The following is a 25,188-nucleotide window of genomic DNA, read 5'->3' as shown; positions in this document are numbered from 1 at the left end:
TTAATAAAAAAATAGTTTTTATCTTACATTTTATTTATTAATGCTTAAAATTACATTAAATTATAAAGAAAATATTTTGCTATAAGTATAACTTATAACTATGTGGATAGTGAGAATTTTTATCATCACAATACAGGCTTATGAAAAAATCTTATACAAAATGCTTGGCTATACTGGACAATATAAACAATGAATGTAAAATAATTATTTACTTCAACCTATTTCTTGATAATACGTCAAATGATAATACAAAGTGAACTACAGACATGATAAATCGATATTGGTTATCCTTTAATAAAGTTTTTAAATTGCGAATTTTCGCACCGGCAAATAGCTAACGTCGAAGCATTAAAATTACTTTTTTAAAACATGTATACTACGTCCTGCATCATATTCCACCTATAAATAAGCCTATACTTGGAACATAATGTCCCATTTCTTAAAATGAGTCTAATCCTCCTCATAGTCTTCGTCGTCTGAGATGTATTTCCGTTGTTTACGCTTTCGAGATGGTGTGCTTTTCCCTTTCCCCTTCAGTTTAATCTTCATCTTTACTGAACGATTGGACTCGCCATCTGTATCATCATCATCTGAAAAGAATAAAAAAATTCTACTCGCAAATTTTCGTGCCATATACAATACATTCTGATTTCTGACTAAAACATGACAAGTTTAAAAAAAAATTCCAGACCATCAGATTTATTTTCGTTATAAGTACATGTCGAGGTTTGATCGCCAGAGTAGTCATGGAGTAGGTCTATGACGTCACCACAGTTCAAAAGATTCAATATGGTTTTATTGGCAAGTGTTTATTATCTCACGGTACGAATCAGAATGCCCCTTACTTTGAATTGGGGCTATTTGTAGTAAAAGTTATAAAAGAAATTAATCAATACAATTCCATAATAATTATACGGTAGTTACAAATAGTTACATAAATGAATTTGAAAATATAATAAATAATTTTATAATATTACAGTATCTCACATAATTCATACCTTTATCATTATCATCGGAATCATCGGAATTCTGGCCGCTTTCGTAGCGTCGACGCATATCAATAAAAACATTACGCAGCCGTACTGAGTCCTCATATATTAAAGACGCTTCCTCATTGTAAATTTGAGCGTTTGCACACAATGTAAAGAAGTCTCGTTCCAGATCTGATATATCGCTGTACTGTAACAAAAGAAAAGTCCAAATTAGGGTAATATCTAGAGTTCAGAAGAACCTATCCTGAGCATTGTATCTAAATATATTTAAATACAAACAAAAAACATATAATTAATTAGGTCTTATAAAATTGTTTTTTTTAGGAAATTATGTTTATGGTCCACATTAAACCAAGATGTCTAATGTGGCCCTTAGCCATAAAGACTTATGACTATGGTCTCGCCCACTCGCCGCTCGACTCCGTGGTTTGGCCCTAACCAAAGCATAAATATTACTAAAATTACCTTGCCATCTTCAATTCTGCTCATAATTTTCTTTATGTCTAATGGTTTTTTAATAACATCATAATAATCAGGTAGTTCCCGACGAGACGGTAGTTTCATGAAGGGTTCTGACAACACGCGCCCGTTTCTGTAACAGCATTGGTCATTTAGACGTCGTAAACATTTAGTAACACTATACATATTTATAGTTCATAAAAATATTTGAAACATACTCATCAGAATAATCAATGACTTTCTTCATAATATTTTTCAACCGTTTTTTGAGTTGATTGATTTCAGTTTTACTTTTCTTTTTCGATGTAGCTGGCGCCTCGTCCTCTTCGGAATCGTCTTGATTTCGACTGAAATATATTTACTATGTTAACCCATGAAATTTGTATTTTTTAACTTGCATGACTGCACTGCATTTAATGACAAGCACAACGCCGTCCACAGAGAGTAGGCAACTAATGAGTATCTTATGCTATTTGACACAATCATTGTGTCAAATAGCATTTGGCTTCTTCAGGCTTCGGCGGAAGGACCCAGAATTATGAACACGCGCGCTGGTAAACTATTCCAAAGCCGAATGATGCGGCAAAGAGAAGGTTTATCGAACCTATTGGTTCAAACTGTGGTGGTTTTCACTTTTAGCTTTATCTTCGCATACCAGCACGCGTGATTCTGCTAAGAAAAGTAAAAGAAAGGATCAGATTTAACAATTCATCAGAGCATTCGCCATGATATACGACGGTAGAACACGCTTAGAGATCCTTCCGCAACTGTTGTGATATTAAGTTGCTCGTCGCATTTGTATCATTCATAATATAAGTGCGCCCCCGCTGCAATCCAACCAAAGTCAAATCAAAATGTTCCTGGGACTATCAAACATCAATATAAATCAGACTATCGCGCCATGCTCGGGATGAACCGGCTTCTCCTGAAATTGAGTTTTGTGAATACTAGAGTACATTTTATTTATTTATTTATTTACACTGTATGATAAGTTATAAATGCAGTTTTTAGGTTCAGTCATTAAGTTTTTGACTTGAAAGAGATATCTGCACTTATTGCATATTGTTGTTTGATGGACGGAACATCGTTCTCAGATTTTTTTTACAACTATAATTGCACGCACGCACACCGTCGACAACGGAGCAATGATGGTATATGACTTACCGCCGTTTGCGGCCTTTCTTGCGCTTCTTGTCGAGCACCTCATCATCGTCGTCATCGTCATCCTCCTCCTCGAACTCATCATCGATGGCCTTCAGCCATTCCTTCTCCGTCAGTGAGTCCGTATAGTCCACCTCCTTACGTTGGCGCGAACCGCGGCCCAGCGTCTCGTCTTCGTCTAGATAGTTCCAACCTTGACCCTATTTATGGGTGTAAAACATGTTAATATATATATTTATTATATTATTAAAAAAAAACTTAACATGGTTTTGTGTTACTTCCATAACCTGCAATGGTCCAGGAACGTAAAAGTGAAGCTGTCCAAAGATCGATTTTTATGATATTTAAATTACGGAAATCAATACAGTAAGTTTTTAATAATGTGAATATGGAAATATGTATACTATACCAACCTTATTGCATACAACTTCGTCGTCATCTTTGACAAGCCAGTCGGGCAGTTCCGACTCGTCTATGAGCCGAGACTGCGTTTCCGTTTTCTTGCGCTCCACGTCTATTTGTTTGAATATCTCGAGCTCCTCTTCCGAACGCGCTATCATTTCATTTATGAGATCATCGTCGGGGACTTCATTTTCTTCCTGTTAAAGGTTTTTAAATACACTTATAACAGAAGGGTTTTTTTACACGAATAAATGTAACGTAAGTGCAAATATCATGTGAAGTATATTTATGTACTATAATCTTGCGTAAACAAACCTCTTCGTCGTCACCATCTTGATGCAAAATGCTTTGCAAGAACTGTTGCCGCTCGGAGCCCGTGGATTTTTGATCGAACATACCGGCCTGGATCACTTTTTCGTCCATGTTCAGTTTGTATCTGATCACAAGCAAAACAACTTTTATTTTCTGCAATATTTAATTTCAGTTTTAAATTGTAGGTCGGTTATAAATTTATTCTAATGATTGTTTAAAAGAAAATATATAATACTAAAGTTGATTTTATCAATCAACTATGCTATCCTACAAAATGGCTTTCGCTCATAGCGAAAAGCAATCAAACGCCACAAGTACATAATTTTACACTATGTAACATGATGCCGAGTAACAAATAAAGTAATGGTGGCAATAGTGTTACGTTTTTAGTGGTGATCACGAGGTTGTTCCTAATCTCTTAATATGTACTATAAGCTTCGCGCGCGTGGGTCAGTTTCACGGGATAAAAGTCCCGCTATATATTTATTTTCCAGGGATAAAAAGTAGATTTTTAATTTATCACGTCAGATAGGCAGACAGATCCTCCTAAAAAATATATATTTCATAATATTATATTGTTTAAGAGAAACAATTCCGTTATAGATGACTGTAGAGTAACTTGAACCATTTACGCAGCGCATTATAGCTTGCTTTAATGTTGAAGGAAAACATCGTAAGGAAACCTACAAACCTGAGTTCTGTTTAAGAATTTAGAGGATGTGTAAACCTGCACTAGGCCAGCGTGGTGGACTAAGGGCTAATCCTTCTCAGTAGAGAAGGTTCGTGCCCATTCAGTAGGACAAAAGAAATAAATTTTCTCTGTTTTACAAAATTTTTCATTCATGCCCCACTCCTATTTGTCACAGCGAACAAAATAGTATAGATTATAAATTGTAAATGGAAGTAGCGATGTTACCTGGCGGCGGCTAGGATCCTCTCCTCGACGGAGTTGACGGTCATGAGCCGGAGCACGCGCACCTCGTTGCGCTGGCCGATACGGTGAGCGCGATCTTGCGCTTGCAAGTCCTGTATATAATGTTGTAAGAGTTGTTGTTATAGGTTTTGAACTTTTATCATACTAATATTATTAACAGGAACCATTATAAAGATATTAATAAGATGCATACCATGCATAATCAGTACTTAGAAATTCGACTTTAACTCACAAAATCTGCAAGGCACAGTTTAGTGCTTACACAATGCCACTTGATAGCATAAAGACATGGTACCTAGTATGTACCCTGACGGATAGAGACATACGAGAAAGCTACAACTTAGTAATCAGCTGACATAGTAACCTGATGAGGATTCCAATCGGAGTCGAATATGATGACTGTGTCAGCGCTCTGCAGGTTGAGGCCGAGACCTCCGGCGCGCGTCGACAAAAGGAAGATGAAGTAGTCCGAGTCCGCATCGTTGAACTTCTTCAGAAGCTCGCCACGGTCCTCCGCCTTAGTCATACCGTCCAATCTACAATGCATAATATTACCTTCATTTGTCATATTTTTAGCACGCTATTGTCTAAATTAGACCCGACGGTAACTGCAGCTAGTAAAATGCTCTCGAATTGGGTCCTAATCCAGCTTAAGCGGAAGTGACCTAGGCTTCACCAGGACGCTACGTCGTATCCATACGAAATAAATTCCGTACATACGTCAGACCTTTTATCTATTATATTATACTAGCTTTTGCTCGCGGCTCCGCCCGCGTTATAAAGTTTTTCAGGCTAAAGTTTTCCGTTATAAAAATAGTAGTTTCCCGGGAGCCTATGTTCTTCCCAGGGTCTCAAACTGTCTCCATACCAAATTTCATCTTAATACGTTGGGTAGTTTTTGAGTTTAACACGTTAAGGCAGACAGATGCAGCTGGGGACTTTGTTATATTATTTAGAACTTTTTAAGAGCGTTTACGCATCCGAGCGCCGTATGTCTCAAAAACAGCACTTTTCGAAGGAGATAATATCCATCAAAACATTATTTTAAAAACATATGAATTAGTAATTATTATAGAAAATTTTGTTGTCTAAAAAGTTAGTAGAGAAAATTTTGAGATTTATTGAGTATTTGTAAATTGTTTAATGATTACTGAACAGAGGTTTTCAAATTTGCGCTTCGAACGTCTATTTCGAAGCTCAACATATCTTAAACCACTAAGGAACATAACAATATGTTATTTTTATCTAACTAAAAAGATCCTGAAGAAAAAAGTTAGGAGAGAAAAAATATCTTTTTATGTTTAATTCATGAGAAATAAAAATTCAAAGAATTCGAAAATTTCAGAAATGTTGGTCATTTAAATGATTTTTTTATCACTATATCTTACTTAATTGAATATAATATTGGATTACTATAATAGAAGAAAATCTCCTTAAAAACATACAATTTAAAAATTCTACAAAATTAGTTCTGTTATTTTTCTATAAATATTTTAAATACCACTATAAAACCCAACGCGCAAATCGTTTCAAATTAGTCCGCCTTGAGGCTTTCTAGAGAGAGGACGTATCGCTCGTCGCTCCGGCGAGACTCCAGTTGGACTTTGCTGTGCGTAGAAAAAATAGTCACGTGTATACAGTGATTGCCACATCTTAGTACTTTTGTAAGTAAAATATTTTTTCTTTAATGATTGACAATAATTTTAGTAGTTACTATAAATTATTATTATATTATTATGTTTCAGACACAATGGGAAGTAAAGCTATTTCTAGGCAAGAAAAGGAAACGTAACAACGCTGAAACTTCGGCTAAAGCAAAAGCTAAAAGATTGATGTACTAATGTTATAACATGCGTCTGTAGTTATGGTTGTTGCTATTTTTACTCATTAAACACTTGAGCATAGTTACTCAAAGGAAAAAATGGAACCTTAAGCTAAAAACAATTAGCCCATTGAAATGTTACATGAGCTTTGTATTTTTAGAGCACCCAATTTTATTTTTATAACATGTGTGGGGGGTCAATAGAAGCTTAATCTCAAGTTTGTGAGGTCGTCCCCCTTGTCCCCTGGCCGCCATCATAGAAAAAGGGGTGAAAACACTTTTTTCGCGATATCTCGGAAACTATGCGTCTTACATAAATTTTGTAAAGTGATAATTTGTAGCAAATTATTTTGCCTACAAATATGTTTATATAACTTTTTGCCCTAAATTAAAAATTAAAGAAGTTATAAGCAAAAATGTGAGAAAATGTTTATAAAAGTTTTCTTTTTTGCTCTATAACTTATTTTTTTTAAATTTTACAAAAAAATTACCTCAAACTAACTTGTAAATGATCTTTTGAGGAAAATTGTTCCTTATAATTTTTTTTTAGTTCATTCATTTAAAACGCTGTTACAGCGCTCCAAAGTTTACCGGGTTCGTCAATGCTCATGAGAATCTGGTCGAAACAAAATGTTTAACTTATTTTTGATTTTTTTTATTGTAAATATATTATTACAATTTTTTGTTAAATTCGTACATCTTTACTTATTTATTCCTAACTCTTTTCTTTGCCATAGAACTTACCAAATTTAACTTATCGAATGTTATGCAGGTAGAAAAGGTATGAGTTACCATTTGGGGATAAAGGAGAAAAAAAACATATTTGCAGGCAAAACAATTTGCTACAAATTATGGCTTTACAAAATTTTTGTAAGACGTATAGTTTCCGAGATATCGCGAAAAAAGTGTTTTCACCCCTCTTTCCAAGATGGCGGCCGGGGGACAAGGGTGGCGACCCCACAAACTTGAGGTTAAGCTTCTATTGACCCCCCACACATGGCCCAAAAATAAAATTGCGTCCTCCAAGAAATGCAATATTCGGTCCTTAAATTGTAACATTTCAATGGACTAAACGCACATTTCAAAACTCGTTTTACGCCCGCGGCGTGCGCGGTTGTATGCGGTACCCGCTGTATTGGCGGCCAATTAGTAGAATCGTGCGGGCCACGGTAGCACCAGCGCGCTCTGTGGTTAGTAGGTGGGCGACTGCAGTAGTCGGTAGGGGGAGGGGTGGTTACAGAAATCTGACGCCATTTTCCTCCATCGTGATCGTTTCTGATATGTGTCCATGGCGTTCTGGAACTCAACTGACCGTTAACTGTCCATCTTGTAACCGCCCGCCTTGCGATAATCGCTCGCCAAGTTTGCAGGACATAATCGGAACCGCGGTGGTTACAAATCGCACAGATCTCCGGTCGTCATGAGTTTGGAAATAAAACAGCCGTTTCTCAACCACGGGCGCGAGTAAAAACCGCTTCGTGAGTTCTTAGCCTTATAGAATCACTTTGCTGTCCCGTTGTCAAAACGTTTACAACTCGCCAAATACCCATTGCGCGAGTCCCACTCGCACTTGGCTGATTTTTTTGCATAATGCATAGGTACGCTTACTTTCAAATAAGAAGGGTTTTGTGTTCACTGATGCGCACTGTTAAGAAAATTCAAGTGACGAGAGACGGAATCCTATATCTTTCTCCTCTTTGAACCTTAGAAATAAGGGATTTGGTAATTTATGTAGCTAGTGAATAAAGCTACTAGTAGTAGTTAGTATACCTATCTTCTTAACTATTTGGGCTAGTTTAGGTTTACACGCTCACATCAATTTTACATATAATTTTATCCTGACGTTTAACCCTGTGCAGGTTTCGGCGTCATTATACTTGTATAAATTAAACGCGTCTAGATCCATATGCAGTTTTACTTAAGTATGTAGTGTTTGCGTAAACTTCGATAACAATAATAGTATATTCTATATATTTTTTAATTTTTAGGTAATCGTGCCTGATATTACACTCAAAATAAATAAGGTTATTAAAAGCCGCAAAATTATAGATTTTCAATATTTTTTGGATCAAATTAAAACACTCAATAACCACAACAGAGCAACAGGTTGTAGTATCGAACATTTACAACTATTGAAAGAGAATGTTTGCTTGTAGTCAACATTTTTAATGAAGTGTAATATGTGCAATATGGAATTTAAGCTATTTAAGCGCTAAGAGATATACTGATAGTATGGACGTATATCGTGGAACTGTGAATGGAGCTATGATGACTGAAGTTGGTAGATCAAATTTAAACGAACAGTTAGCTTCCATAGATTTACCAATATTAACGCAAAATGTTTACATGAAATGTTACGACGAGTTAGCTAAATGATTGAAATTAGCTGCAGAGGACAGGATGCAAGATGCTGTGGCGATGTAAAAAGACGGTATCCCCATACTTACAGTCAAAGCTGACTGCTGTTGGTCAAAAAAGTACAGAACCAACTATTTTGCTTCGTCGTGTGTCGCAAATATTATGCAAAACTATGGATATAAAACTGGTAAATTGTTATACATGGATGTACAATCGATCGATTGATGATCGATGTCACTGAGAAGCAATACCTATTAAAAAAAACTATCCAAAAAATATAACCAACTTCCGAAAAAGAAGTCTTTTATTTCTCACTTTTTAGTTATACACCTAAAAATGACATCTCATTACATACACCTTCTGACTCAAAATATAAATTCCAATATGTAATTTCTAATGACTTAATTTAAACTTTCAATACGCTAAATATTAAAACCTGCAGATCTATGGAGTAATTATGTGGTCCATTATAAACATCGTAGCACAGTAATTTTCCTGATTTATTGTCTGATTACGGAGTTCTGGTGCCTATCTTTCGGCTTCATGATGAGCTCCACTTTACTAAAGGGTACTTTTCTAAATGCAAATGCTTAAATTTTTTAAGCATTTGCATTTAAAAAGTGAAAATAACAATTTGTAAAATTTGTTAAAAATGTTTATTTTTTTTTATAATTACAAAATGATACATATAAACTATTTCATGATGAATTCTTATATATTTAATAATAGAATTCTTCATTTATCATAAATTCATAAATCATAAGTTACATTCCAATTAGATAATTAAAGCGAAAAGATCAAAATTGGTTGGTCTGACTATAAAGATAGCCGACGCGCTAACTCTACGCACACAGCTACGCAACGGCTCTGTGTGAGTGAATTTTGCGAAGAATTACCTATAGTTGACTTCACGCGCGGCACGTAAACGCTCTTAAGTGAAACAATCCCGTCATACATCATTGTTGCATAACTTTAACCGTTTACGCAGCGCAGGCAACGGAAGCTCTCAAAACATGAGTTTTGAGAGCTTCCGTTGCCAACACATGTTGCAAAAACGGGGAAAATTATGAAATTTTCCCCGTTTTTGCAACATGTTTCACTACTGCTCCGCTCCTATTGGTTATAGCATGATGATATGCCTATAGCACTCCAGGAACAAAGGGCTATCCAACACAAAAAGATTTTTTCAGTTCAAACCGGTAGTTCCTGAGATTAGCCATTACTGCTCTGCTCCTATTGGTCATAGCGTGATGATATATAGCTTATAGCGGTCCACAAATAAAGGACTATTCAACACAAAAATTTTTTTTCAGTTCGAATCGGTAGTTCCTGAGATTAGCTATTACTGCTCCGCTCCTATTGAATATAGCGTGATGATATATAGCCTATAGCTCTCCACGAACAAAGGGCTATCCAACGCAAAAGAATTTTTCAGTTTGGACCGGTAGTTCCTGAGATTAGCCATTACTGCCCCGCTCCTATTGGGTATAGCGTGATGATATATAGCCTATAGCACTCCACGAATAAAGGGCTATCCAACGCAAAAAGAATTTTTCAGTTTGGACCGGTAGTTCCTGAGATCAGCCATTACTGCCCCGCTCCTATTGGGTATAGCGTGATGATATATAGCCTATAGCACTCCACGAACAAAGGGCTATCCAACGCAAAAAGAATTTTTCAGTTTGGACCGGTAGTTCCTGAGATTAGCCATTACTGCCCCGCTCCTATTGGGTATAGCGTGATGATATATAGCCTATAGCACTCCACGAACAAAGGGCTATCCAACGCAAAAAGAATTTTTCAGTTTGGACCGGTAGTTCCTGAGATTAGCGCGTTCAAACAAACAAACAAACAAACAAACAAACAAACTCTTCAGCTTTATATAATAGTATAGATTAATTATGTTTATACATACCTCAAGTATTGGAAACCTCTCCAGGAAAGGTAGTCCTCGATGATAGTCATGCACTGCGTCATCTGACAGAACACGAGCACTCTGTGCCCCGTCTGCTTCAGCTTCGGCAGGATGCGGTCGAGCAGCTCGAATTTGCCCGACACACGGTAAAGATCGGGACTGTAAAATTCGCGTTTCCAGAAATTTTAAAGTTTTTATTTTATTATTTATATACTGATTAGTTTTAATCTATAAACAGAAGAAAAATATATTTAATGGATCTTGAATACAAAGTTTTGTTGTTTTTGAAAAATGTATTGGAGCCGCGTGTATTACAAAATATGTAATGAAAGTTTTTTTGCAATATCTGACATTAAAAGTACTAAACCCCTAATTGTGCAACAGTCTTTTGATCGTTATAAACAAAAGGATCGATTCACCAAAATTTACGTAATATAGGTACCAATGTATTTATTGATACGTACCCAATAACAACCCCACCGCCGGTGCCGATGTGATCACAGAACTTCTCCTCGATGTGTTGGAACATGAAGGGATGGTTGCACAGCTTGCGCAGTTGCACGATCGTGTTCATGAGCGCCTTCGCGCCACCCTTGCCCTTATTGCCCTTTTCAGAACCGTCCGTAAGAAGAACGCCTTTAGACTGCATATGTCTGTTATAACAATAAGAATTCATAACTCAGAAATACCATTAAATAAAGTGAACTGTTGGGACCTAAAGTCATATAAATATTGAGTGACATTAGACATAAATACATTGTTAATAATATCAGCCCTGTATTATATACTTGCCCACTGCTGAGCACGGGCCTCCTCTACTACTGAGAGGGATTAGGCCTTAGTCCACCACGCTGGCCTAGTGCGGATTGGTAGACTTCACACACCCTCGAAATTCCTATAGAGAAGCTTCTCAGGTATGCAGGTTTCCTCACGATATTTTCCTTCACCGTTAAAGCAAGCGATAATTCACAAAGAATACACACATAATTTTTTTGAAAAATCAGAGGTGTGTGCCCCTTGGGATTTGAACCTGCGGACATTCGTCTCGGCAGACCGTTCCACAACCAACTAGGCTATCGCCGCTTTTTTTCAATACATTGTTAACTCGATAAAAAATAACGAATATTGCGATCATAATGAAGGCAATATTATTCTTAATATTGATTAAGAAGTTTATGCCTTCATATTTGTATTAAAGCAGCACATAAAGTATTATGTCCTTTCACCATAAATAATAATACAATTAAAATGGCAAGCTTACTTATAGAGCACTCTCTGCAGCCCGCTCATGTCGCACTTGATGATGTACTCGACCTTGTCTGGCAGCTGGCTCTCTACCTCTTTCTTCAATCGCCGCAAAAGGAAGGGCCGCAGCACTTTGTGGAGACGACGGATGATCAGGATAGTTTCTTCTTCATTTAGCTCTACCTGGATTCGGAAACATTGTTGCAGACTTTGTTGAGATAGTGAATACATTAACATTAGATTTTTTATGAAAATACTAGCGGACCCGACAGACTTCGTCCTGTCAAAAAGATTTGTAATATGACAGTTTTTTGTTCCTATCTATTTTATTAGTCACAATGCGATATCACTTTTGTTGAGTTTCAGAACGCGACATTACATTATTATATTCTGTGCTCCAACGCACACTACTTTGATGTTAGGAACACACCTACATTGCTTAGACAACAGTGAACTTTATACAATAGCAATAAAGCTCAAATTGACTCTACGTATTAGTTAGAAAACGTTTGTATGGGATAAAGAAAAGGACTGTTTTTAGGGTTTTTCCGGCAATTATTTGATATTTTCTCGCCGTAAAAACCATCCTTGAGCTTCGACGAATATTGAAAAAAAAAGAATTGGCCAAATTGGTCCAGGCGTTCTTGAGTTATGCGCTTACCAACACATTTAGCGATTCATTTTTATATTATAGATTTGTACATACATAAAGGTAAAAAAATATATTTGTGAATATAAAACGAATTAATTGCACTAAACAACAAACCAGACTACCGTCTCAGTATAATAATACCTTCTCTCCCGTAGTGGCGAAAGGTGCATTGAACCACTGTTCGAAGGTTGAGCAGCTCTTGAAAATGGAAGGCAGCAGGAAGTTGAGCAGCGCCCACAGCTCGGGCAGCTTGTTCTGCAGCGGCGTGCCCGTCAGCAGCAGGCGGTGCGGCGCAATGTAGTGAGTGTTCAACACCTGCGTCAGCTTGCAGTGGTGGTTCTTCATGCGGTGACCCTCATCGATGATCATGTACTTCCACTGCACCTGAATCATCATTACACAACATATATGGTATCATTCATAACAATTTTCGCAACCTTACTATTTTTGCTTAGGCAGTGACTTGTTAAGAATAGAATGACAATTCTACTTCAATACCTCACTAAATACATTATGTTGAAAACGAGACCATAAACTTTATTGTTATTAAAAATGTATCCGGCCTACACACAATCATCATAATGTTAGCATGCATATACTAACTTTAGCGAGCACGCCTTTATCCTTGATGACATATTCATAAGTAGTCAGCAGTACGTTGAACTTGGTGGATCGCATCTGCGTCTGCACGAGGCGACGCGACTGTGGCGACCCTTTGTACGACACCACGGTCACCGTCGGCGCCCACTTCTCGAACTCTAGTACCCAGTTAGAAAGTGTACTAAAAATATAAATATTTGTTAGCATTCCCCATAAGGTATAGAAATAAACAAGCTGAAATATGTATTTATGGATTATTCGTGTATAAATTGATGCCACTATTTACCTGAGCGGTACAATAATTAGAAATGGACCATTGACTTTTTTCTTTTCCATGAGATAGGTTACCAATGCAATTGTCTGGATGGTCTTGCCTAGACCCATCTCGTCTGCCAGGATACCGTTCAAGTTATTATTGAATAGAGATACCAGCCATTCAAGTCCCTAAAAGCAGATATTTTATATTTAGTAAATTTAACAAATGTTAGAATAGGTAGTAGGTTTATTTAAATTTAGTCACGTAATGTTATGCTATCTACCTTAATTTGATATTCTTTAAGTTTTCCATTCACCAAAATACTGGCTTGTTCAGTGACAGACTCGTGGACCGTGTGAGCAATGCTAAAATAAATAGAAAACACATTTGAAAATACATTTCTAGTATAAAAACAATCAAATGAAATTAGACACTATGTATTTGTTTGTTTGTGTACCTGTAATAAGTCTGTTCTTCAGTCTTATACTCATCATCCTCAACCTTGGCCTTCTTGATCATCTCACGCGCCTTCTCCTCCTCCGATTTCTCTTTATCCTTCTCGTCTTTGTGTCTATCTTTACGCATTTTGTGTTCTAAAAAATATAATCAATAAGCATGCATTAAGATGAACAAGGTACAGACTACAGACAATAAGATTTATAGCATTAACATCACATTGTAGCATAAAACATTATAATATGAAATTCTTATAGTAATAAATGATACAGTTTAGAATAATCTTCATTTTATAATATTACATATAACAAACGCACCATCATCATCTTGACTGTCGTCTCCAGAATCCTCAGAGTCCGAGAGCACCTCCCACCCAGGATGAGTTTCCATCCAATCTTTGAGCTGGGATAGCAATGGTGCGTCTTCGCCTTTCAGTATCTACAACATATTGGGTAATAAATTCCACCACATGGTAAGACTTATTAATCAATTCCATTAATTCAAATCGGTCTCGATCATAAACCAATGGAATGTCATCATAGCAAACATAAGTAATATATGAGTACCTAGTAAGATTATACTTTATACTGATTGTTTATTTTTTGCGATCAAATCAAAATAGTTTATTCATTTCTTATAAAAAAATATTATGAGTCACATAATTGGTCCTTGTACATATAAATAAACAAAAAAACGTATTAACCAAACATAAAACATTGTACGTTATGATATAACACACCTCTCCAGTCTTTGGGTCCATGACGTTGACGCGCGAGTCTGACGTCTGCGAGCTGTCATCGAGCGCATCAATGTCGCCGCCTTCCAACAACTTCTTTTTACGCGATTTCTAAATATTGATATAAAATAATTAGTAAAAGCACTTTGACTACATTGTAAACTTTGGAGCACTCTAAACAACTACACCTTCATAAAAATAGGTTTATAAAGGCATTATAACAAATAACGGCGGCCAAGATAGAACTTGTCAATCAACAAGTATTTTTAGAACTTGTTGGTACACAACTTGAGGTTCAACTACTTGGCAATAGGCAGTACATATACGTAAAAACATTCCTATAGATTGCAAATTGATTTCCGTTATCAAATTATATTAAAAATCAAAACTTCATGCAAAGCTAATAGTTCTTATTCCAAATATCATACTGTATAATCCGTATTGTATACGGACCCTTTTCCTCCTTTCCTCCTCTTGTTGTTTCTTGCGCTGCTCCTGTTTATGTTGTTTGACCATCTCGGTGAGACTAGCGATATACTCGTCGGTTTGTGACAGGAGGAACGCCAATCTCTTGTCTTTCTTTTGATCAATAAGTTTTCGATAACCCTCTTCGTCCTCGGCCATCAAACTGCAAACAAACCAAAGGTGATCTTAACCACATAAGCCAATACGGAAAGTGACAGAAGGTTTCATTGATGGGTGCAAAGAACTTGATTATACAAAAAGCGTGTGCATACTAACCGTCTCATACGCTCCTTTTCAATACGTTCCTGTTCCTTCTTCTGCTCTCGCTCAGCGTTCGCGTGATAGTTCATGATAGCTTTGTTCATGCGAGACAACTTCGCTATGTTGTTGCGGTGATACTCCTTGAAGTCCTTAGCTGTGTGTGGTAACAAAGTTTATAATTAAATAGACTTGTATTGTAAAACATAAAATCAGATGACGCTTTCTAGCACATCAAAATTATTTAATATTACGAAATTTTGGTACGGGTAGAAGGTGACTAATTGCTAAGTCACCGTGTTGTGATAAAACAGTCCCCATTGTTATAACCATCGCTTACCATGTTGTAAGACAGTCTGCAAGAATTCTTGGTGTTTCTGTCGTCGTTTCCTCTCCGCCTCAAGTTTCTGTTGTTTCTCTAACTTCTCTGTCGCGCGAGCCTCTCTCAAACCCTGTCGTTTGGTGCGCTTGTATGCCTTGATACTCACAGCCGTCTCTAGGGTAGTATCGCGACGGACTTGACCAAGAATCTAAAATTAATATGTGAATGTTTAGAATGCATTTTATCGCAACGGACTTGACCAAGAATCTAAAATTAATATGTGAATATTTAGAGTGCATTTTATAGAATAATTGTATGTTTAACGTTGCTATTATAGCCATAACAGGAAGCTCACAAATATAAAAATCATTTCATTACGATTACTAATTTCAACACAATAAGCCAACCTCTGCACGCAATTGCTTCTGGAAGTTCAAAACGCGGTGAGCTCGGAGTTCGATTTGCGCCTGCAAGCGGAGGTCGTCGGGTATGTTGGCAGGCAAGTTCGACAGAATCTCTATGCGATGAGCTATGCGCGCTGCAATCCTAAAATACAAAATCGCGAGTTCACAAATTCAGTATAAAAAATAAAAGGATTAGCTACTGTTCATATTACGTAAAAGTAATTATATAGCCATGAGATAGATAAACAGTTTACCTATTTTCTCTCTCGTTCAAAATCTGCAATGGATCAATGCCTATGGGTTTCGGCATACTAGTTACTCGATTCTGTTTTGCGCCAGGAAGTTGTACACCAGGCTGAAAAAACGCATTAGTTTATATGCCTGTATCCTGAATGAAAATATGTGTGTAAATACGTGTATGAAAATAATAATAGGTACCTGCTGGGTTTGTTGCGCACCCGGTCCAGGTGGACGCAGCGGTGCAGGGCCGCGTAATGGTGGGGCGCCGCCTACCGGCTGCAACGTAATTTGCTAACATTAATAAGTTTTCACGCGGAAATCGATAGTTATGTGAAAATTTATAAAACTTACTGGATTAACTAAAGGTGGAGTGAGCTGTGTCGGCGGCGCCATCTGTCCAGTCATGGGTAAAGGTGTTGGCGGCGCGCCTCCTCCTCCGCGCGCCGCGTCCCCCTGCGCGGCGCCGGCGGGCGGCTTGCCTCCCGCGGCGGGTGGAGCGCCCGAGCCCGCGCCGGCCTGTCCGTCGCCGTACGCACCCGCGGCCGGCGGCGTGGGGCACTCGGGCGGCGTGTCGCTGGTGCGCTTACCGGATGCCATGGCGGCCACCTGCGGCGTCAGTGGCTGGTTGCGCGCCAGACTTCGGTACGCAGTTATTTGAGCTCTGATTAAACAAAAACAAAATGATCATTTCTACATCTGCACTCCTGTTTAAAAGCTACATTCTATCAAGTCAAATGGAATACTCACTTGAGTTGACAGAGCTGGTTATTGGAGAAGAGTCCTTTGTTTGGATCTTGCGGATTAGACCGGGCTCGCAGCGCAAGTAACTGCGAGTATCTTGGGTCTTCTTGAAGACCTTTTTCTTCCATAGAGTCGATAGCTCGCTGCAGAGCGTTTAGATTATCAGGACCGGTCGCCGCCATAGAACCTTGCATCGGTGACGAAGCGGGCGGAGCGCCGTTAGCTGATGAGGTGGCAGGAGGCGGTGCCTGAACATGCGGCGGAGTCTGTGCAGCTGGTGGGTGTGGCGGGGCGCCGCCCTGAGGTGGAGTGGCTGCTTGCGGAGCGCCAGAACTCCCCGGAGGTCCTGGCGGGCCAGGAGTACCCGCCGCACCAGAGGGGTGGCCGTACCCCGGCGATTGCGGGTGCGGTGGTGGACCCTGACCTGGCATCATAGCGTGGTGTGGCGGCATGTGGCCAGGAGCGGCTGATGGCATGCCCTGCGCATGTACGCCATGTGGAGGCGGCCCACCAGGTGGGATCGGGACGCCTGGCCCTCCTGGAGGACCCTGAGGACCATTGCCTGGTGGAGGACCACCACCCATCGGCATTGGAGCCTGCAAAACATTTATTTTTTAGATTTTTCTAATTTAATTATACTTATGGATTTTATCTATACTATTATATAAAGCTGAAGAGTTTGTTTGTTTGTTTGTTTGAACGCGCTAATCTCAGGAACTACCGATCCAAACCGAAAAATTCTTTTTACGTTGGATAGCCCTTTGTTCGTGGAGTGCTATAGGCTATATATCATCACGCTATACCCAATAGGAGCGGGGCAGTAATGGCTAATCTCAGGAACTACCGGTCCAAACTGAAAAATTATTTTTGCGTTGGATAGCCCTTTGTTCGTGGAGTGCTATAGGCTATATATCATCACGCTATACCCAATAGGAGCGGAGCAGTAATGGCTAATCTCAGGAACTACCGGTCCAAACTGAAAAATTCTTTTTGCGTTGGATAGCTCTTTGTTCGTGGAGTGCTATAGGCTATATATCATCACGCTATACCCAATAGGAGCGGAGCAGTAATGGCTAATCTCAGGAACTACCTGTCCAAACTAAAAAATTATTTTTGCGTTGGATAGCCCTTTGTTCGTGGAGTGCTATAGGCTATATATCATCACGCTATACCCAATAGGAGCGGAGCAGTAATGGCTAATCTCAGGAACTACCGGTCTAAACTGAAAATTTGTTTTTGCGTTGGATAGCTCTTTGTTCGTGGAGTGCTATAGGCTATATATATCATCACGCTATACCCAATAGGAGTGGAGCAGTAATGGCTAATCTCAGGAACTACCTGTCCAAACTGAAAAATTCTTTTTGCGTTGGATAGCTCTTTGTTCGTGGAGTGCTATAGGCTATGTATCAACACGCGATATTCAATAGGAGCGGAGCAGTAATGGCTAATCTCAGGAACTACCGATTCGAACTGAAAAAATATTTTTGTGTTGAATAGTCCTTTGTTTGTGGAGTGCTCAAAGTTATATATCATCACGCTATGACCAATAGGAGCGGAGCAGTAATGAAACATGTTGCAAAAACGGGGAAAATTATGAGTTTTGAGAGCTTCCGTTGTCTGCGCTGCGTAAACGGTTAAAGTTATGCAACAATGATGTATGACGGGATTGTTTCACTTAAAAAGTTCTAAAAAATATATTATAAAACAAAGTCCCCCACTGCATCTGTCTGCCTGAACGTGTTAAACTCAAAAACTACCCAACGTATTAAGATGAAATTTGGTATGGAGATAGTTTGAGACCCTGGGAAGAACATAGGCTCCCGAGAAACTACTACTTTTATAACGGAAAACTTTAGCCTGAAAAACTTAATAACGCGGGCGGAGCCGCGGGCAAAAGCTAGTGTTATATATACATCAATAATGTATGAATGACTAGTAGGTAGGCTGAAAAGCCTACCTACTAGTCATGTAGGTTTGTTGTCTGGTGAAAACCAGACAACAAATCATGGAGTCACTTTAGTGAACTGCATTGTTTATAACTCACAAGGGAATACACAATAACAAAATTTCAATACATGCCATAAAATATACCTTGTTTGGTAGTAACAATAAATGTCAAAATAATTTGTCACTGACATGCACGACCTCACTGAATTAGAAATTGTTACAATTATGTTAGCACTGCTTTATACATTCGTAGTTTCGTGGAAACCACTTTTATTATATGCTTTAGAAAATGACATTGTTAAATATACTCTTTATGAAGTTACAGCCTACAACCAGCGTGAACGAGCGTTTCTATACTCATTACACATAAATAATGATAAATACATATTCGTGAATGGTGTGACGAACGAGGCCGCCATACCAATCTATGTGATCGTCAAAGAATGCTGCTTGGAACTGTTTGAAAAAGATCTCTATGCTAATAACATAGATTTCACTTATATAAAATCCAATATACTGTAAGAGTATTTTGTACTTGAAATAACAACAATATGAAATTTTCCAAGCTTATTCCAGTTATATTCTTCTTTATCAGGTGGGATAAACCAAATAGTAAACTAAAATCATCTGGCAATAAAAACTCTACTCCCATAAACTCATTTTACAATTCATTCAAAATGAAATTGTGGATAGAAGTTAAACTTAAAAAGCATTCAATGTTCTCGAAAATTATAATAGGGAAAACATATGAAACCAAAGATTTAATAGCAATAAAAATGTCTGTTGGGAAGAAAAAATGTGCTGTGCTTGTTGTGGGCGGAGAAGAAGGCAGAGATTGGATGTCCCCAGCAATAATATTGAATTTCATAGAAAACATTTTAGAAAGCAAAGAACTTATCAATAAGTTACTTGAGTACTGTGACTTCTACTTTCTACCAGTATTCAATGCCGATGGGTATGAATACAGCTTAAGAAAGGTACGGACAGAATATTAATTTACATAAAAATATTGCCAGATCCTAATTTCTGGATATTTTTTTCAGGATAAGCTTTGGGTCAAAAATCGTAAAGTATTCTTTCCCAAAAAGATGTGTAATGACAGAGTTGCAATTGGAGTAAATATTGACAGAAATTGGTTCTTCAACAAGGCATCTAACTGTATGTACAATTCATTATTATTATATAGAGAACCTCTATAGCACTTGGTCTCAGGCGCCTTTTATAAAACAAGTGATAACTTATAATATTATTCATAAATTAATATGTACATAAAATATTGTAAATCCTAATATTATTAAAGCCCAGCAGTACAACAGTATATCATACAGAGCAGATTTTATGATTGTAAATCTAGTACAAGAAGAAGAATGTAAAGTAGTGTATGCAGGTGAGAGACCAATATCAGAAGAAGAACCTCAGGCGCTCTTTCGTTTTATGAATAACATGGCAAACAATTTATTAATGTATATTAATGTGAGAAGTTTTGATCGCCTCATAACTATACCATATGGATACACAACTGAATATTCCAACAATCATCTTATTCTGGTTAGTATAAGGTAATAGTACATTTTTTTTTTAAAAAGGAGGTGTGTTATCTGATCTGTGTCTATGTGTATGGCTGCCTGTGGCATCATAACTCCTAAAGAAATGGACTGATATTGATGCAGCTTTATTTGTTAGAAAGCTGATGTAATCAAGATGGTTCTAACTATAATACATGACAATCTCAGAATGCATTTGAAGATTGTCAGTTCATTTCCTGCTTTCACAAGTCTGTTTTGAAATTTGGTGAACTGTATTTTAGTAGTATTTATTTCACATGGCAACTGCGTACTTGTGCTGCAGGGTCAAGTAGTCTGCATGGGACCCAACTCATCAACTTACAGCACATTGGGCGTTTTTGGGCTTATAGGAACGGTTTCAATTAGTAGGTTAAGATATATATAGACATAATCTAGGACTGGGGGTATGTAAATACTTCTTTAGAAGCAAACATCTAAAGAAGTATTTACAACCAACAATGAATGAAGTCAACCCAAAGGTTGACTTCATCATTTCCACAACCTTATGAATTACAGCGCACTACTTGTTTTGTTAATTTAGAAATTAAATGTACAATTACATAATAAAACCTTTTTAACAGATGGAAATACTGTCGGCTACATGTGATAAACTGTACAACATACACAATGCCACTTATTTTTATGGTAACACTGCAAATATACTTTGTAAGTTATTGATATTCAACTGTATTTCATATTCTACTGATAGTCTTCTGTTATGTTATTAGACCCTAGTCTAAAATTTGTTTTCTAGCTTACTATAGTAAATCAACAATCTCAACTTACTGCAGACTAGCACCATATTCACAAATAAAATTATGAGCATGATCCTAGTTTTTTGGCTTTGCTCATCTTTGTTTGTCTGGCAGCCAATTAGTTTTTCAATATGAGCCAATCACAGTGCCATCTGCCTATGCATAGCGAAGGAAGTCATGCTGTAAGAACTTAAAACCAGACTTATCGCAGCATTGCCCCATACTTGCTGAGAAATATTTGTAAACACAGTCTATATGTCTTCATATTTTTACTTTAATGATATGTTATTTTCACAGACAACTACTCGGGGAACAGTGCTGATTGGGTGAAAGAAAAATTCAATATTCCAATTGTGATGACGGTTTACCTAAAGTTTAAAGACCATCTGTTTCCTAATGAAACACACATACAACCCCTCACTAAACAGTTTACAAGCATCATGGTTGAGATATTGCCAGTAGTTAACAACATTTATGGACCACTATTTAGTAATCACAAATCATGCTTTAAGTTCACAAACAGATTTATCATTGCAAGTTTATTGTTACATACTTTGATTAATATTCATTATTGACCAAAGAAATTACTTTAAAGAAACCTTATAATATTTACTGTATGCTTTCAGAACTAGGCATTATTCCAATATTTATTTATTATTTTTAAAAATAAAAATATGTTTTGTTACAATTTTCAACAACATTTAAAATAACAGTTTTTGTATTTATGGCTTTATATGAGTTATTAGCATGCACAAGTCCTGCTTGGTAAGAGCATTGTAAAAATAGAAGATTACCCATACGTTATATTGTAAATGAATAAATATCTACCCAAAAGTTTTCTTTTTTTAATAGATAATTGATAACTAAAATACTCAAATAATTCATTCAATTTTTTCTATGGCTAACCTAAAGGAAGGAATATTAATGTATCCTCAAATCATACAAATATAAGACAATACAAAATTTAAGAGCCTTTTAAGTAACAAAGAAAAGTAGTCTGAAACTCTATCAAAAGTGTAGTTAAAAATTAAATTAATAAAAAAAAAAAATAATATCTTTGAAAATTCATTGCATAGTTATGTGTTTGGGTGTAAACATGTCACTGAAATTTATTTTCTAAGATTTTCATAATTTTTTCCTCAAAAAATCTTAGTGTTAAGAATGAATATGATGAATAATATCACCAAGAATTAAAAACACTTTTGCAAAATATAAAGATTTTTTGGACCAAAACATGCTAGGTGACTATTGTTGATCTGTTGTGAAAGGTTAAGATGGACACATTTATAAAAAGAGCCATATTGATCAATTTTTAACTACTTATTTCAAAAGTAATTTTTTTGTAATTGTGTCAATATTTAGAACTTACAATCTGGATTTTTAAAATAGGTTTTCCTAGATGTGTAGACCCAAATTAATGTTACTGTATAAGTTTAATTTCATAGTCACAAAGGTAATGTTAACCAGTGCTATCAATCCAAACAAGTTTTAATTGATGAAAATTGTTACAATTACCCATACTAATAATCTATTTTTAATAAGTTCCCAATGCCACATTTATTTTGACGGCTGTCACAAGGCTCATGAAATATTTTACCAAGTATAATATTCTTTAAAATGTACCACCAATTTGACATAGGTATTTTTTTTTCTATTAGTTTACTTTATATTGTTTGTTCTGTAGTTAACCAGGTTACTGAACTCCGTTCTGTATAACACTAGACTAGAAAGAATATAATAATTGATAATAACAAAATAACTACCATTGCAAGAAACAGTAAATGAATGTTTGAATGAAATCACCTACTTCTCTTACTTTGCAGTTATAAGTTAGTAAGAATGTTAATAAATAGAAAACATTATACTCCGGTTACTTTACGAAGAGCTTTGACAGCTGCAAAATGATTTGTTCCTTGCAAAAATTGTTTGAATCATCAATATGTAATTAATTATACTTCTATAAAAAGACAAACTCAATAAATAAGAGTATGCATCTTTTTAAATTAGAATATTAACCATTTAAAATCATGAATAGCATTTTGATTTATATTGAAGAATTGATTATTTTAAACATGTCAAAAATTATTACTGCTTTTAGAATGGAACGCAAATGAGTAAGTGCTGGATCAGCCATGAACTGATTGTTTTTGAATAATCAATATTCAATACATTTGAATCTGATGATACAATAATAATATAATTTTATCATTGCAAAATTAAATTATTTAAACAATCAAAAAAAAAAAATGGGCTTATGGGTTATGTTTAGTTAGTAGTATTATGATTAGTTTTTATTTTTTCTATTTTAATGTTCTTTATGAACAAAATAATTTTAAGTCTCATTTAATTCATATATAAATCTCTTTTAATATATTCTCAACATAATATTTATGACAGTTGTACATTTACCTATAAATTCAGCACTCAAATTCAATTTTAATATAATTTAATTGACAACATAAATCGCTTTAACTTTCTATCGATTATTATTTCCCATGTCTATCATTCATAAAATTGTCTACTGAAAGCTCTTTGTAAAATAACTGGAGTATAAGATAAATAGGTACAAGTATTTTTACCTGTCCTGGAGGCATGTGTGAAATCTGATGCTGCATGTAGCCATGAGGTGGGCCTTGTCCCGGCATAGGTGGATGTTGTGGCCCACTTGGCATATTGGGATGGCCATTGGGACCTGGTGTATGTGAACCACCAGGCCCTATTGGGTGTCCAGGAGGACCTGACATGTGTGGTCCCACCATATGAGGGGGCATCTGATGACCGCTTGGTGGCATGCCGGGGTGCTGCTGCGGTACTCCCGGTGGGCCGTTGCTATTCGATATAGGGCCCGACGGTGACATGTGGTTCGGCATCGGGGGCTGACCTGCGCCAGGAGGATGCGACGGCGGCGGTCCGTTGACGTGTTGTTGGTTATACGGGCTGTGTGGCGATTGCGGCGGAGCCGGACTCTGTGTAGGCGGGCCCATCGGGCTCGGCGCCTGCGGCGGCGGCATTGGACTGCTCTGCGGTGACGGACTTGCCATTTTCACACTTTAATAAAAATATCCATTCATATTACGAAATAGTTTCACTAATCACCAAATTAAAAGCTCCAGTGGCTATGGCGGAAAGACGCGTCTGCATTTAGATTTTACATATTAATGTTATACACTCAAACTCATACTCTTGGGTAATAAGTCAACTACTAAAAAGATTTATAAACCTCACTTTTCTACGATATCTCTCAAACAATGCTCATATAAATGAAATTCTTAATTTTGTATGAAAAAATTAACTCGATTCAACCATAGAGTAAATAATATACTACAGGGGCAGGATACTTAGAATATTTTGTGTAATGATGCTGGGGTCAGGGTTTTGGAAGAATGATTATATATCTTAATTCCACTACGTAGAGTTTAGTTTTGGTTGACAAAATTTTAGATTACATGTAGTACCAATATAATACACCTAAAAATTTTGAAAGTATGTTGACTATCATGATATCTGACAATTGGCCGCAATTATTGACACTAGAGTTGTTATTGTTGGACGTTACTTACAAATTCTTTATAATTGCGATTTTGTTCAATAATAACTTGACCTTTCTACCGAATACATTGAGTGTGTGTTTACGAAATAGTGACTCTTATTATTCCGAGAAATTGAATCCAATTGTGTTTACATTTGTGTATTATATTTACCTTGTGTGCTATAATGGAAAAAAGAACTAATCAAAAAAGGTACTTGCGAAATTTATGAATATTTGCGTTTGCAATGATTGTAATCATAATAATTGTTGATAGGATGGATAAACATCATATCTGTAAAGTATCGTACTGTTCAATTTCTATGCGAGACTGAAAATAAATAACGGAAAATTAAGAGAATAGGAGACCTAAAAACTGTATACAAATTATTCATAAGAAATTTGCGTAACACTATAGTGTACTTTGTAATAATAATTCGTTGATAAATAAAGGGAATTATTGACACTACTGTGTCTCCATGTCGAAATCAAGAATTATCGAGTTGCAAGGATAAAATACCGTGTTTCCGACAGTAAAAACTTTAGCAGGAAAAACAGTGGTAATGAGGCAAAATAATAAAAAAGCTCCAGAATTTGTCATTTGAGCAACTAAATGCAATTAATTTAGTTATATAGAGTTTACATAGTTTTGGTGGACAAAACTT

The 25,188-nt window shown here is 36.6% G+C and overlaps 1 protein-coding gene across 1 annotated transcript; it reads right to left on the bottom strand.

Moving 5' to 3' along the window:
- Positions 1 to 21: 21 nt before the first annotated feature.
- Positions 22 to 24,325, bottom strand: LOC115452044 (ATP-dependent helicase brm). Its single transcript, XM_037444398.1, has 28 exons — positions 23,577 to 24,325; positions 16,737 to 17,326; positions 16,341 to 16,650; positions 16,188 to 16,265; positions 16,004 to 16,104; positions 15,753 to 15,891; positions 15,364 to 15,553; positions 15,042 to 15,180; positions 14,754 to 14,928; positions 14,304 to 14,411; positions 13,882 to 14,002; positions 13,566 to 13,701; positions 13,392 to 13,473; positions 13,139 to 13,296; positions 12,856 to 13,033; positions 12,394 to 12,636; positions 11,617 to 11,783; positions 10,820 to 11,008; positions 10,356 to 10,514; positions 4,625 to 4,796; positions 4,243 to 4,352; positions 3,330 to 3,450; positions 3,026 to 3,211; positions 2,616 to 2,812; positions 1,670 to 1,798; positions 1,458 to 1,584; positions 999 to 1,179; positions 22 to 590 (listed from the first exon to the last, which is right to left on the bottom strand). Exons 1-28 carry the CDS (start codon positions 24,036 to 24,038, stop codon positions 451 to 453), a joined length of 5,088 nt encoding a protein of 1,695 aa, XP_037300295.1. The 5' UTR covers positions 24,039 to 24,325; the 3' UTR covers positions 22 to 450.
- Positions 24,326 to 25,188: the final 863 nt, after the last annotated feature.

The sequence above is a fragment of the Manduca sexta genome, chromosome 28 (assembly GCF_014839805.1).
Source record: "Manduca sexta isolate Smith_Timp_Sample1 chromosome 28, JHU_Msex_v1.0, whole genome shotgun sequence".
NCBI classification, from domain to species: Eukaryota; Metazoa; Arthropoda; class Insecta; order Lepidoptera; family Sphingidae; genus Manduca; species Manduca sexta.
This window is presented reverse-complemented; position numbering and strand designations above follow the sequence as displayed.